This window comes from Sus scrofa, chromosome X, assembly GCF_000003025.6.
Source record: "Sus scrofa isolate TJ Tabasco breed Duroc chromosome X, Sscrofa11.1, whole genome shotgun sequence".
NCBI classification, from domain to species: domain Eukaryota; kingdom Metazoa; phylum Chordata; class Mammalia; order Artiodactyla; family Suidae; genus Sus; species Sus scrofa.
This window is the reverse complement of record NC_010461.5, coordinates 57580225-57596243: the sequence shown is the minus strand read 5'-3', so window position 1 is coordinate 57596243 and position 16019 is coordinate 57580225. Positions and strand designations below refer to the sequence as shown.

The following is a 16019-nucleotide window of genomic DNA, read 5'->3' as shown; positions in this document are numbered from 1 at the left end:
AAAAAAAAAAAACTATTCATGCTATTCTGTAACGCCTCTTCCACCATTGGTCAGTGGCTTTCCAAGGTGTATCCCTGGTAAAATATATGGCTTTTAGTTCATTTGTTTTTAACCGTATGAATGTATTGCTTTTTATCCATTTAAAAAAAAAAAAAACTGAAGGCTGTGCGGTGAGCGGTAAAAGCAGAGTAAGACAGCTGTGGGTTCAGTCCTCACACCCACCCTTACTTGCTGTGTCTGGCGAAGGCCTTTCCCCTCCCTGGATTAGCCACAGAGATACCCACCTCCCCCCCACCCAGGGGAGATGTGTGGTTGGAATGAGGCAGTGTCAGAGAAAACACCTAAAGCAATACCTAGCACATAGCAAATTCATTACTAGCAGTTCCCTTTCCTTACCCCTGTTGATTGGTGGGGAGGGGCAATGGTAAAGAACTAGACTTAATGTGATGGAGTTTTTTCAAATATTTTCCCTTTTTAAAGAAGGTTAATCTCCTTTATAGACACATTAGCCATCCGGGACGCTAATGCAAGATCACTTGCGACCCGGGACGGATAAGCAAGCGGTTCTTAAGCCTGGCAGGAGGGCTGTCCCCTCAAGGGACCTGCCCCCATCCAGCCAGCCCCGTCCTTCCCAAGGCCCCAGGCTTTCTGGTCCTTCCCAAGGCCCCAGGCTTTCTGGTCCCCGACGTGTGGCCAACTTCCAGAGCGGCTTCCCCTGGGCCAGGGGGATGGGGGAGTAGGAACCCGGTGGCCTTGGGTCTAGGGAGTTCTGGTGTAGATAACCCCATGGAAGAGGCTGCTGCTGAGAACCGCGTGAAACCCTCACTTCCTCTATGTAGTGCAGTTTCCCGACCACAAGCACCAAAGCAGAGGGGCAGGCAGCACGCGGCCCAGCAGCCAGAGTACCAGCCCAGCCATGGTCCCTGAGGTAAGTGCTGCTGCCCACCCAGGCCAGACCACAGCTCTGAGTGGAAAGCCTAGGACAGTAGGGGAACGTCAGGGCTGGCCCACAAGCTGGGTTCACCAGAGGGTTGGGCAACTAGGTAGAGAAGGCAGGAGTTGTGTGGAAGGAGCAGTGGACGGGGACTTGGGAAACCACCTTGGCCACTGACTAGCGAATGACCACAGGCGAGTTCCCCTCCCCTTTCTGGCTTTTGCGCCTCATCTGCAAAATGCATGAAGTTGAGGCTCACCCCTCGTGGGCCTCCAAGGCTCCCTTTAGCTCTGGCTGGGAGCTTTGATCTTCCATGCTGGACTGAACTGGCACCTTGGAGGCCCGCAGCGCTGAGGTGGTTTGCGGGGGAAGGGGGGAAGGAATATTTCTACTAGAGCTTGGGGAGAGAGACTCGCAGTGTAGGGGAGGGGAAGGGCAGGAGCAGAAAGCATGTGTTGGGGGGGAGGCCACAATAATTTGTAAAGGGGCCCCCCATGACGGGGGCAGGAAGTTGGGGTCCCCAGACAGGGGCTGAGGAGGGAAGAGGAGGGCCAGTGACTGGGAGAGGGGACTGTGGGGAGGCGCATGGGGAGAAAGGAGGTAGAACTAGGCGTGGTCAGGACACTGAGGACCATGAGCCATGAAGGACCGGCAAAGAGAGAGGAGAGGGGCAGGGAGGGCTCCGGGCCCAGGAGGGAAGCTCTCCCTCCAGCCCACAATCCCTGGGACGATAGAGTGACCCAGAAGGGAGCCAGAGAAGCAGCCTTTGAGAAGTGAAGTTACCCGGCCCAGAGCCCAGGCTGGGCAGAAGGACTTCAGAGGGCATGGTTTTGGAGGAAGGCAGGACAGTTAAAGTATGGCCCAACCACCCCCACCCCCACCCACCCCACCCCACCCGACCCCATTCCCACAACATGCCTTAAAGAGGAGCTGCTTCAAGAAAGGCTACCCAGGAATTCCCGTGGCTCAAACCCAACTAATATCCTTGAGGAAGCGGGTTTGATCCTTGGCCTCACTCAGTAGGTTAAGGAATCTGGCATTGCCGTGAGCTGTGGTGTAGGTTGCAGATGCAGCTGGGATCTGCTGTGGCTGTGGCTGTGGTATAGCTCCAATTAGACCCCTAGCCTGGGAACTTCCACTTGCCACAGGTGTGGCCCTAAAAAAGCAAAAAAAAAAAAAAAAAAAAAAAAAAACTCCCAAGACTAAATCTTTTTTTTAAAATTATAGTTGATTTACAATATTTCAGGTGTACAGTAAAGTGATTCAGTTATACGTATACAAATATCCATTTTTTCTTCAGATTTTTTTCCCCATATAGGTTATTATAGAACATTGAGTACAGTTCCCTGTGCTCTACAGTAGGTCCTTGTTGTTTATCTATTTTATGTACAGCGTGTATCTGTTCACCCCAAATCCCTAAATTACCCCCCTCATTTTCCCCTCTGGTAACCATAAATTTTTGTTGTTGATTTTTTTTTTTTACTTTTTTATTGAAGCGGAGTTGCTTTTCAAGATTGTGTTAGTTTCAGGTGTACAGCAAAGTGATTCAGTTATGCATATACATTATACATATATCCATTCCTTTTCCCATAGAGGTGATCATAGTCTATGGAGTAGAGTTCCCTGTGGTAGACAGCAGGTGCTTGTTGGTTATTTTATATAGTATCTGTTTATCCCAAATTACTAACGGAAGGAGTGACTTTTAAGGCCTTCACACACTCCATGCCCTCCCTCCCTCCACAGATGAGCCAACGCCAAGAGTTCCAAGCCTCTGAGTTTGCCTTCTTCCTGGAAAACTCTTCCTATGACTATGGAGAGAATGAGAGCGACTCCTGCTGTGCCTCCCCACCCTGTCCGCAGGACTTCAGCCTCAGCTTCGACCGGGCCTTCCTGCCGGCCCTCTACAGCCTCCTCTTCGTGCTGGGGCTGTTGGGCAACGGTGCCGTGGTGGCCGTGCTGCTTAGCCAGCGGGTGGTCCTGAGCAGCACCGATACCTTCCTGCTGCACTTGGCCGTGGCCGACGTGCTGCTGGTGCTGACGCTCCCGCTCTGGGCGGTGGATGCGGCCATCCAGTGGGTGTTCGGCTCCGGCCTCTGCAAAGTGGCGGGTGCCCTCTTCAATATCAACTTCTATGCGGGGGCCCTCCTGCTGGCCTGTATCAGCTTTGATCGGTACCTGAGCATCGTGCACGCCACCCAGCTCTACCGCCGGGGCCCCCAGGCCCGTGTGACCCTCACGTGCATGGCGGTCTGGGGGCTCTGTCTGCTCTTTGCGCTCCCAGACTTCATCTTCCTATCGGCCCACCCTGATGAGCGCCTCAACGCCACCCACTGCCAGTACAGCTTCCCCCAGGTGGGCCGCACAGCCCTGCGTGTCCTGCAGCTGGTCGCAGGTTTCCTGCTGCCCCTGCTGGTCATGGCCTATTGCTACGCCCGCATCCTGGCTGTGCTGCTGGTCTCCAGAGGCCAGAGGCGGCTCAGAGCCATGCGGCTGGTGGTGGTGGTCGTCGTGGCCTTTGCCCTCTGCTGGACCCCCTACCACCTGGTGGTGCTGGTGGACACCCTCATGTACTTGGGGGCCTTGGCCCGCAACTGTAGCCAAGAAAGTAGGGTGGACGTAGCCAAGTCGGTCACATCGGGCCTGGGCTACATGCACTGCTGCCTCAACCCACTGCTCTACGCCTTCGTGGGTGTCAAGTTCCGAGAGCGGATGTGGATGCTGCTCATGCGCCTGGGCTGCCACCAACGGCAGCCGCCAGTTTCCCGCCGGGATTCCTCCTGGTCGGAGACCACAGAGGGTTCCTACTCAGGCTTGTGAGGCTGGGGTGGGGGAATCCACCTTCACCACGCAGCCTGACCCCCCCCCCCCACCTTCCAGGCTCCTCCCTCCCAAGCCCCGGAGACACACACTCCTGGGAGTCTCCAGGGGCCCCAGGACCACAGGTCTCCCATGGAGCCTCCCTCTAGGCTCTGGGGGCTGAGCCATCGCTGCTCCTTAGCTGCCCGCCGCTTCAGAGGTGACTGCCTCCAGGCCCTTCCTACCTTGGCTGTGCAGAACCCCACCACCCTCCTGATTCAGTAACTAGGCCTCGGCCTTCCCCATATGCAGGGAGCACGAGACAAATAGCGTCAAGGCAGCTGCCTCTATGAGGCCTTGGCCCAGGCCTCCTGCTCAGTAGTGACAGTGGCTGTGGTCCCCGAGGCCTCTGTATTTGCTCAATTTGATTTTTGTGTCTAAAATTCTGCTTCAAACTTCTCAATAAACAAGCTGATCAGGACCAGGGTGTGTTTGTGGTGCGTCATTACAGCCAGCCCTGCCCACGCCCTGGGAACCTGCCTCCTGCAGCTCCTGGCCTGGCCCTGGTTCTGTGCCAACCGATGCTGCCCATGTGAATGTCTCCATCTCGCCCCCTCTCTGCCCTCCTGGGCACACCTCTCACTTACAGGGAAGCACCCAGGTATGTGGGTACAGGGTAAGCAGTTGGTCAACTGGCTGGCCAGACACTGTCCAGGCATAACTTGGGGAAGGGGCCCTCAGACATAAATTAAGACATACTCCCAAAAAAAAAAAAAAAATAAAAAAAAAAAAAAAATAAAAAGGAGTTCCCGTCGTGGCGCAGTGGTTAACGAATCCGACTAGGAACCATGAGGTTGCGGGTTCGGTCCCTGCCCTTGCTCAGTGGGTTAACGATCCGGCGTTGCCGTGAGCTGTGGTGTAGGTTGCAGACGCGGCTCGGATCCCGCGTTGCTGTGGCTCTGGCGTAGGCCAGTGGCTACAGCTCCGATTCAACCCCTAGCCTGGGAACCTCCATATGCCGCGGGAGCGGCCCAAGAAATAGCAACAACAACAACAAAAAAGACAAAAAAAAAAAAAAAAAAAAAAAAAAGACATACTCCCTGCCTTCCAGAAGCTTAGGCCAGCAAAGAAGATGTGGTAAGTGACACTACCAAGCAGCCTATGCCACGAGGCAAGCACATGGCACATGCTCAGAGCACTGTGGCTGGAGCCATCTGGGAAGTCTCGAAGACAGGGGAATGAGTAGATCTTAAAGGGCAAGTAGTATTTCCAAGGGCAAAGAGAAGGAAGGATGGTATTTCCAGGCAGATGGGAGGGCAGTAGCAAAGGTGGGAAGGCTGAAAACAGCAATGCTTATTGGAGGGATGATAAGAGGTCCCAACCAGCTAGAATTAAGGAATCGGGTAGGGGTAGTATTGAAAACAGGACTGAAAGTGAGTTGGGATCAGGTGATGGATTTGTAGACACCAGTTAGAAGGCTGTAGTGGTTACTCATGTCAGAGGTGATGCAGGCTCTTACTAAGGAAAGAGCAGTGGGATTGGAAAACAAACAAACAAACAAAAAACGAGATTGGATGACTCACCAACAGCCATTAGCACATAGGCCACCTGGATGCACTTGTGGGCAGCTACGTGGCTATAGCTGTGGTGTAAGTGAGTGGAGGAAATGACCAGGGCTCCCCAGAAAGGCACCAACAGGGCTACTGAGTTAAGGCAGAGGGCTGGACCTTCCCTTTGCAAGGGTGGAATCACTGCACTGCCAGTTCTCCATAACAAAGTCATCAGTGTGCCATGATCCAGTTTCACAGGCCAGCTGAGCCTTTGCTGAGACTGCAGATATGGCTGGAGGCGGGACTGGAGAGGAGAGACCCAATGATTTAGCTGGGGAAGCTTGTATTACCCTGAGCACATACCCACTCCCATCCAGACTTGTGGTTAGGCTTCTGTTTGTGGCCACTGAAAGAACACCCTGAGCATCTGCAAAATGAAGGAAGGATGGAAGGACCAAAGATGACAGAATAACACATCCTGCCCACAAAACATCAGCAATGCTAGACTCATAAAGATGTTTGTGGCAGGCTGAATAACAGGTCCCCAAAGATCCACACTCTCATCCCTAGAACATGTGAATATGTCACTTTATATGGCAAAAGGGAATTATTGGTTGCTAATCAGCTGACCTTAAAATAAGAAGATTCTCCTGGATTATCTGGGTGAGCCCAATGTTATCACAAGGATCCTTAAAAGTGAAAGAGGGAGGCAGAAGAGGAGAGGGTCAGAGAAAGATGTTGCTGGTTTTGAAGATGGAGGAAGGGAGCCACAAACCAAGGAACGCAGGCAGCCCCTGGAAGCTGGAAAGACAAGGAAATGGAACCCCTCCCCCACCAGGGCCTCCAGAGAAGAATGCAGCCCTGCCTGCACCCATATTTTGGACCTATGAGGTCTGCGCCAGACTTCTGACCTCCTGAGCTGTAAAATAATACATTTCTTTTAAGTCTCTAAACTCATGGTAATCTGTTATGGCAGCAATAGGAAAGAAATACAATGTTGATTCCAGCCTGCAGCCCAGATAGCTCCCTAATGTGGGGAGGTTGTTGAAGTGCTTATGAACAGTCACGAAAAATCTGAGAGGAATCTCTGCTGTGATGCAGTGGGTTAAGAATCCAACTGCAGAGGCTCAAGTCGCTACAGAGACACAGGTTCGATCCCCTGTCTGGCACAGCGGGTTAAAGGATCTGGTGTTACCATAGCTGCAGTTCAGATTCAATCCCTGGCTGGGGAACTTCGGTACTCTGCGGGTGCAGCCATAAAAAAAAAAAAAATCCGAGAGAAACCCCAAATGGCAACTGCTCTTCCATACACACCCTGGAGAGCTTCAGATGTCCAGGGTCTTGGACCAAAGACCCAAAGGTTTGTTCTGCTCCAGATATGGGTTGTTAATGAACAGATCTGGCAAACAAGTGAATTGCAGAAAACATTTTATTTATTTTTATTTGATGAAAATTACATTGCTCAGATGGTTTCTTTTTTAATTTTATGGACAATTAATAATATTGCCTCAGATGGCTTCATACAATGTCAACAGCAACTAAATTCACGCAACATGTCTGTCTTTTATTTCTAGATAGGTGCGACAGGTTACATGTGACAGCAGCCCTGGTTTTGAAGTACTGCCTTCACAACTTATTCTCTTTTATGCACTCCTCTCATTCTCTCAAACTGCCACTCTTAGAAACTCATTTCTCTTTTGCATTTTGTTCTACATGTTCAAACTACAGCATTTAAGTAAGACCCAAGATAGATCCAAAGGGCTTCTGAGTACCATGCAGGGCACAAAATGGTTAGTAGTAGAACTCCTGATTAAGAACAGTCATCGTTGGAGTTCCCGTCGTGGCTCAGTGGAAACGAATCTGACTAGCATCCATGAGGATGCAGGTTCAATCCCTGGCCTCTCTCAGTGGGTTAAGGATCCAGCATTGCCACGAGCTGTGGTGTAGACTGCAAATGCACCTTGGATCCTGCATTGCTATGGCTGTGGTGTAGGCCAGTGGCTACAGCTCTGATTCAAACCCTAGCCTGAGAACCTCCATATGCCACGGGTGCGGCCCTAAAAAGACAAAAAAAAAAAAAAGTCATCATTAATAACAGGAAGCTTTTTTAAAGGGATTTAGATTCTAATATTCGTAACTTCATAGCATCGAGATCTTTCTAAAACTCCTTACTAAGAAATGGCTCATCTCGAACAAATACATCCTCAGATAGCCTTAAAGCTCCTGCCTTTGTTTTTTGGCCAAAAAATCCCTGCTGAGCTTTTTCATCACATCCCCATGACCTATCCCTGCCATCTCCCTCTTGACTATTCTGTAATTCTCCTGCACATACTTGGCAAATGGCCTCACGTGGGGCTTAATGGGGGTTCCATCTTTCCGAGTTAACGGCAGCATGACCAGAGAGCCCCTGCACCTGGCACAGATGAAACGGTCAGTGTTCAATGATCGGGTGTAGCGGCCGACCCTAACGAGGAAAGAGAAACCACACAGCAAAGGGATCAGTCACTGTACTTCCACATCTTCTCTGAGCTACTGCCTTTGGGCCACAAACCAGACTTTCTCTGTGGGTTTTCAGAAAGCGGGGCACCAAGCAGTGGCCAGAGTCAGGCTGGCTCAAAGCAGAAGAGGATGGAGAAAGAGGATGTGGAAAGGAGTCGAGGTTTTTACACCTTAAGCCAGATAGCCATGTCCTTCCTGATAAATCACTGAGAAGCCACTTGGAGGCTGTAGTAAAAACGTAATTGGAAAAAATCAGAGGAGAGGGGTCTTACCTGGATTTGCACTGAGTGCACTCATAATGAATCCTGTAGTTAATCTCATAGTTATGGCAACGGGTGACCTTGGGCAGCTCTGGATGTACCATATTCGATTTTCGGGCATAATACTTCCACGCATCGCCATGAGAATCACGGACACCATCAAGCAGCCAGGAGGCTGCATGGCATACTTCATGGATCAAAGTATCCCGGAGTCGGTCTTAGAAGAGGAATGAAGAGAAATCACAAGCGCTTTAACCAATTCGCTTCCGGTCTGTGACCCAACCACCCCTAGGCTCTCCACCCCACCAGATGCTAAGCCACCTTAGACAAGCATATGTGGGCAGGTATGAGTGTGAGCGTCCCCAGATCCTGAAATCACAATTTCCACCTAATTCAATCAGATTTTGTTAATGGCAGAGAGCCTCAGGTAAGCAGGTGTTTTTGGAAAAGCTCCAATGTGTCCATGTTGTGGCACGCTGCTAGAAGTACTCCAGCCATGGTCTGGTCACCGCCCTCCAGGAGCATAAGTGGACAGGGTGGGGAGCAATCCCCATAGGTGTGGGGTGTGCTCAGGAAAAGCTCCATGGAGAAGTTGAGATCTGAGCTGGGCCCTTGACAACTGACTGGATTCGCAATTTAGCAAGACTTTTCTAGGTGTGGTGGAAAAGGTGAGCCAAAGTTGGGGTCAGGAAGGCACATGGTCCCATTTTGAAAGCCAGAGGGCAGAAAGCTTGCTCAGAGGACAGGTGGAATAGTGAGGGACAAGACCAGCCAAAGGGAGGCGGGCCAAAGTACAATGGCCTGAAAAGCCATGCTCTAGGCATTGGTAAGCCGAAGCTTTCCTAGCAGGAAACTGAATGGAGCAGAGAGAAAAGTGAGTTGATGAGGGTCTGTAGCTGGGTAGGGGTAAAGACAGAGAAGGAATGGTGATAACAGGGAGTCATTATGAACATCTGGTGATTGGCCAGATATAGGGGACCTTGAACCTCAGCTCCTGGAAGAATGGAGATGCTGCAGCTGGCAGTGGGAGCTGTAGAGAGAAAGTTAGGCCCTGTAGAAATAGGGACAAAAGTGGATTCTCAGTGGTGGTGAGACATCCAGCAATAATGTCCTCTAAGCAACACACAGTATGCCTGGCCACATGGGAGTGACAGGTCAAGCTGTGACACAGGCGGCCAGAGAACACCAGCACCCAACAGTAACTTCCCAGTAACTAAATGTGTTAGAAGCAGGCGCCAAAGAAGCTGCCATGCTCCTGCCATCACCTGCAGAGTCACAGACTTTCAGAGCAATCTCAATTTTAGCATAACGCTCCCGCTTTGGGTATCGAATCTCGCCAGTGGTACATAAGCCGGCAGTTCTCAGCATCTTCTTATTCCAGCCGATGTCAATTTTCTCCGGCATCTGAGAAGGAAAAGCAAAAAAGAGTGAATCAGAAAGTAGTTCTAAGCAGACCAGAAAATATTGACTCGAGTTTTGCAAATCTAATATGCCGAGGTGGATAAAACCTAAGCCAAACCCAGGTAGGGACTAGATTGTTGCATGCATGTGAGTGCAGGAGACAAAAAGTTGGGGGCAGTCAAGGAAAGAAGGACATGCCTGCTGGGCTAGGAAACAGAGCCCATGCATGAGAGCTGTGAGGCAAAATTGAAAATGCAACTCAGAACACTTAAGGTTCCACTCATCAGAGTCATCTGATGTAACACCACTGTCATCAGGAAAGGGCACCAAAGGTTGGGGAACCTTCAGAAAGACCTAAGAATTTTCCCCACAGAAAGTTTTGTCACCAGAGACACCAAAGTCGGAAAAACCTAATGGCCACATGTCTCTCTGCCTCCGGCTCCTCTCTGATCCAGTCCATACCCTTATACTACTGACAGAACCATTTCTTTCAGCAGCCACTCCATGTCACATCCCATCCCGGGGGAGTGATGCCTATTGATTTCAATTTAAGTTCCTCCAACCTGATTCCCAAGGCCCTCGGTTAACCAGCTCATGATGTCATGGGCCCTGTTCTAGGAACTTTAGGGGCTTTCACTTACCCAGGCCTGACAGTAATTCTGTGAAGCAGTAGGTACTAGTGCTGCCCCCAGATGAGCAAACAGGGGTTCGGTAACTTGCCCAAGGTCCCATATCATCCTTCCCAGTATCATTCAACAAGAACTCTCTCTTCAAGCCTCAACACTTGCCCTCTCCCCTACCACTGTTCTCTCCCCTTACCTTCCTTCAGGACCCAGAACAAGTCTCACTTCCTCAGGCAATCCTATTTCCTGAGCGCTCAGGCCCTCAGTGATTTCTCCCTCTGCTGATCACCTGTGGTAGTAACAGTCTGGACCATAAACTGTAACCCACAAAACACTGTTTCTTTCACGTAGGCATGTCTCACCTCCCCACCAAAACTGACACTTCTTATGGGCAGGAAATATAGGTAGTACATCTACACACCTCCCAGTACCCAACAGTGCTGGGCATACATACAGCAGGTTCTCAATAAGTGCTTATTCCTTGAGTCTACTGTTTTCTTTTTGAGTTTTCTGATAGCTTTTTAAAATATGTTTTTAATTATAGTTGATTTACAAGAGCCTACCTTTTTATCAAAGACAGAGCTGTTAAGCAGAGTGTAGATTTTCTGAACCAGTTCGTCCTTATTTTGCTTAAAATTCTTCCCAGAGTACTGCTTTAAGTTTTCAAGGCCACGCAAGAAACATCCAGGTATTTTGCACTGAGAATTTCTGCAAAGGTAAATTCAGCTGAGTTTTGTAGTGCAAAAGAATTCAATAGAAGAAATGCGTACATACAGGTCACGTCAAGAGAGACTTCGAAGACTTGCTGGTTCCTCTTCCTTCCTGCTCCTGTGACGAGGACATCTCCTATAAGGTCCTATTCATAGCTTTTTTCCTCTTTATCCCCTGCCCACTATCACAGATGTGAAGCCCCTGGTTCCAACCTCAACAGGAGTGAGCCCACACCTAGATCTGAAGTCTCCCTCTGTCTCCTAAGATCCAGTTTTGAGTTTATAATTGCCCAATGCAAATTTCCAACTGACTAACCCAAGTATGTCTCCAGCTAAATGTGTTTAATTGCCCAACTTCAGCTGTAACAGGCTGAAAACCTCAGATTTTTTTGTTTGTTTATTTGTTTGTCCTTTGGGGCCGCACCTACAGCATATGGAAGTTTCCAGGCTAGGGGTCTAATCGGAGCTGTGGCCGCTGGCCTACACCACAGCCACAGCAATACCAAATCCGAGCCATGTCTGCGACTTACACCACAGCTCACAGCAACGCCAGATCCTTAACCCACTGAGCGAGGCCAGGGATCGAACCTGCAACCTCATGGTTCCTAGTTGGATTCGTTTCCACTGCGCCAAGACGGGAACTCCTACATATTTTTTTTGAAAAAAATTTTTAGGGACTCACATGTGGCATATGGAAGTTCCCAGGCTAGGGGTCAAATTGGAGCTACAGCTGCAGGCCTACGCCACAGCCACAGCCACTTGGGATCCGAGCCGTGTCTGCAACCTGCACTGCAGCTTGTGGCAACAGCCAGATCCTTAACCCACTGAGCAAGGCCAGGGTTCAAGCCCACATCCTCACGGATGCTAGTGGGGTTCGTAACGCACTGAGCCACAACAGGAACTCCTCAGAGACGTTTTAAAACTCACTTTATCTTGGCTGGAATAACCCACAAGTCAATGAGATGAGCCCACAGAGCTGAAAAGCTAAACCAGTAGCAAACGCAGAGAACTCTCAGGACTGAGATTTTGCCAAGACACTCATTAATGCTTAAGCCACAAAATCAAACCCTACTTGAGGTGGCTGGGGTGGAGACAGGGGGGAAAGTACCAGATGAGACAAAGGCAGCTTAAGTAAGGGTCTTCACCCCAAAGCCTGATACGGGTGACTAACATTTCTACCTCCAATGTCTAAGTTCAGAAAGTAGACTTGCGTCAGATAAGGTGACAGATAAAAACCTGAACCACCTGCAGACCTCAGTGAGAGAAGCGCGTGACCCCTATGTGTGTTTGTGCTCACGTCAAGCAGCTTGTGGCTTAGCAAGCATTCACTTCAATGGCGATGTTGCTTTACTACAGGCTGAGCATCTCCACATCAGAAGAACCAACAAGACCCCAGGCGGGTATATCAGACACCATGACCAGCAAGCAGCCTGCACAGGAACAATGCTGAGCACAACAGGAAGCCTACAGACTGAAACAGGAAGCAGCAAGGCAACAGTGAGGAATCCAAATAGGCCAGCCTCCCTCAGATGAGGCAGAGGACAATGTCACAAAGGGGCAGCTTCTTCCTTCACAGGTCGTGCTCTCTAGCAAAGCCACCTGGGACCTCCCCAGGAAGACACATGTCTGTACAAGCAAAGTAAATTAAATGTGGATCTAGGGATCCAGAGAAGAAGCTTTGCTGAAAAGGGGGCTCATCTAAGAGAGGACGCGCCAAAGTGAAGAGAAAGGCCGAGACAGCCCAAGTTTTTCTGTTGCTCCCATGCCTGACACGTCGTTCTTCTTCTCCCCTTTAAGAGGCACTTACTGCCCCATAGCACAAGTTAAAAAGAAAGAAACATACAGTCCTTCAAATATATCCCTTCTTTTGTAAGATAACTCAGATGTAAGTATAAATTACTCCTGAATGCAAGTAAAAACAGAGAATTATGCTCACTCTATCATATTTTTGAGAGAAAAAGTGAGAAGTTCCTGGAATCTAAATGAGAATATGTGTTGTTGTTGTTTGGTTTCCTTGAGCATTACCATGTCTTTAGTCTAAATGACCTGCTGTTTTCAGTATTAATATATAACACACTCAAAATCAAATACCTCGGAATACACCTGACCAAGGAGGTAAAGGACCTATATGCCGAGAACTATAAAACTTTAATCAAAGAAATCAAAGAAGATGTAAAGAAATAGAAAGATATTCCATGTTCCTGGATTGGGAAAATCAATATTGTAAAAATGGCCATACTACCCAAAGCAATCTACAGATTCAATGCAATCCCTATCAAATGACCCATGACATTTTTCACAGAACTACAACAAACAATCCAAACATTTAATGGAACAACAAAAGACCCAGAATTGCCAAAGCAATCCTGAGAAACAAAAACCAAGCAGGAGGCGTAACTCTCCCAGACTTCAAGAAATACTACAAAGCCACAGTCATCAAAACAGTGTGGTACTGGTATCAAAACAGACAGACAGACCAATGGAACAGAATAGAGACCCCAGAAATAAACCCTGACACCTATGGTCAATTAATCTTTGACAAGGGAGGCAAGAACATAAAATGGGAAAAAGAAAGTCTATTCAGCAAGCATTGCTGGGAAACCTGGACAGCTTGCATGCAAAGCAATGAAACTAGAACACACCCTCACACCATGCACAAAAATAAACTCCAAATGGCTGAAAGACTTAAATATACGACAGAACACCATCAAACTCCTAGAAGAAAACATAGGCAAAACACTCTCTGACATCAACATCATGAATATTTTCTCAGGTCAGTCTCCCAAAGCAATAGAAATTAGAGCAAAAATAAACCCATGGGACCTCATCAAACTGAAAAGCTTTTGCACAGCAAAGGAAACCCAAAAGAAAACAAAAAGACAACTTACAGAATGGGAGAAAATAGTTTCAAATGATGCAACCGACAAGGGCTTAATCTCTAGAATATATAAACAACTTATACAACCCAACAGCAAAAAAGCCAATCAATCAATGGAAAAATGGGCAAAAGACCTGAATAGACATTTCTCCAAAGAAGATATACAGATGGCCAGCAAACACATGAAAACATGCTCAACATCGCTGATTATAAGAGAAACGCAAATCAAAACTACCATGAGATATCACCTCACACCAGTCAGAATGGCCATCATTAATAAATCCACAAATAACAAGTGCTGGAGGGGCTGTGGAGAAAAGGGAACCCTGTCGCACTGTTGGTGGGAATGTAAACTGGTACAGCCACTATGGAGAACAGTTTGGAGATACCTTAGAAATCTATACATAGAACTTCCATATGACCCTGCAATCCCACTCTTGGGCATCTATCCGGACAAAGCTCTACTTAAAAGAGACACGTGCACCCGCATGTTCATTGCAGCACTATTCACAATAGCCAGGACATGGAAACAATCCAAATGTCCATCGACAGATGATTGGATTCGGAAGAGGTGGTATATATACACAATGGAATACTACTCAGCCATAAAAAAGAATGACATCATGCCATTTGCAGCAACATGGATGGAACTAGAGAATCTCATCCTGAGTGAAATGAGCCAGAAAGACAAAGACAAATACCATATGATATCACTTATAACTGTTATCTAATATCCAGCACAAATGAACATCTCAGAAAAGAAAATCATGGACTTGGAGAATAGACTTGTGGTTGCCTGATGGGAGGGGGAGGGAGTGGGAGGGATCAGGAGCTTGGGCTTATCAGACACAACTTAGAATAGATTTACAAGGAGATCCTGCTGAATAGCATTGAGAACTTTGTCTAGATACTCATGTTGCAACAGAAGAAAGGGTGGGGGAAAAAATATAATTGTAATGTATACATGTAAGGATAACCTGACCCCCTTGCTGTACAGTGGGAAAATAAAAAAATATATATATATAATACAGAATATCAGTGTCTGTATAATATATAATGTACAGCTTAATAAAAATGAAGGGACTAAAGCAATTTATTTCACCCTAATGCTGTAGCTTCTTAAAAAAAAAAAACCTCAAGAATATATACAGATAGTAAGGATAAGGGCTCATCCAAAATTCTAGAAAAACCCAGAAGCCAATCTTGACTGCCTGTCCCCAATTTCTGTGGATAGGAATACCTCCATCCTGCCTTCTCACCATTCCTGCTGCGTTTGCTTTAGTTCAGAGCAAACTGGTGGCCATGAGGCTGTGTCTAGCCTGAAAAAAGGATTTTGTTTAGCTACACATCATTGTTTAATCAGTTTTAAGGACAAAGGAAACCTCAGAGGCTAGAGCTGCTGTGGATCTGGGTGGAGCTCCCACGCTGCTGGCTCTGTGATGGCAGGTGGGGGTAGGTTGGGGGTGGGGAGGCCGAGCCTCCTCCCTCCTATAGCCTCCCCTCTCCTACCCCTCCTCCTCCTGCTGCTTCTGCCCTCTCAAGTCTGGGATGAAAAGCTTGCCCCATCCCCCCAACAGACTCCTTCATCCCCTTAAGACCCCCCACCACGTGCTCCGTGGACAGCTTCACACGTGACAATTGTGCGGCCAAGTTCTATGCTGTTGACCATGAGCAGTACATACCCAGGCTCACATTTTTCAAATTTCATGGCTCTGGGTTTCTTCTTTGAAGGCCCACGCTTCTTTGGTCCTTTAACAACTGAAAAGATAATAGTTCATTTGTACCACGAAAATTATTACCAACCAGCAACTAGCAGAAAGGTAAACCCAAGAGGAACCCCTACGGTAAAGCCCAGACCAAGGCATATGAGCTAAAAATTTCTCCCTAAAGAGTGTATCCTGCTCTATCAGTTGGCATGAAAGGTTTGACCTGTGTGAGGCACAGAGCTGCTGCAGAGGAAGTGGGCTAGGACTCTGTCCTAGGTACAGAGGACTATCATGAGGCTACATGAATATGCCCATTGGAGGTTAGATTGTGGGGGCAACTAAGGCGTGTACAGTATAAGGGATCCGGTGGCCTAGCTCATGCACTTGCTCTGAGGAAAGTGACTCCCATCCTAGGTGGCATCCTCATCCAATATGCAAGCCAAATCTTCCCACCCACCTTTGACTAGCACCCCTACTGCCAGCTGCACTAGCCAGAAATTCATGTAGTTAGTGCCATGCATTCATTCATCTAAAAAAATGTATTAAACATTTATTTTGAGGCCAGTACTAGGCTAGACTCTGGGAGATACTAAAAAATGAGTGAGAGCCCTCCCACCAAGAGGCTCACCATCAGAAGTTCCCTTGTGCCACAGTGAGTTAAG

At 48.3% G+C, this 16019-nt stretch overlaps 2 protein-coding genes across 2 annotated transcripts; one reads left to right on the top strand and one right to left on the bottom strand.

Annotated features, from left to right (window-relative positions):
* On the top strand, positions 538-4212 carry CXCR3 (C-X-C motif chemokine receptor 3). The gene is made up of 2 exons (XM_003135179.5): positions 538-928; positions 2678-4212. The coding sequence occupies exons 1-2, from the start codon at positions 917-919 to the stop codon at positions 3749-3751; spliced, it is 1086 nt and encodes a 361-aa protein (XP_003135227.1). The 5' UTR covers positions 538-916; the 3' UTR covers positions 3752-4212.
* Positions 7306-15662, bottom strand: GCNA (germ cell nuclear acidic peptidase). Its single transcript, XM_021080277.1, has 5 exons — positions 15334-15662; positions 10627-10771; positions 9305-9443; positions 8052-8256; positions 7306-7744 (listed from the first exon to the last, which is right to left on the bottom strand). The coding sequence occupies exons 1-5, from the start codon at positions 15357-15359 to the stop codon at positions 7495-7497; spliced, it is 765 nt and encodes a 254-aa protein (XP_020935936.1). The 5' UTR covers positions 15360-15662; the 3' UTR covers positions 7306-7494.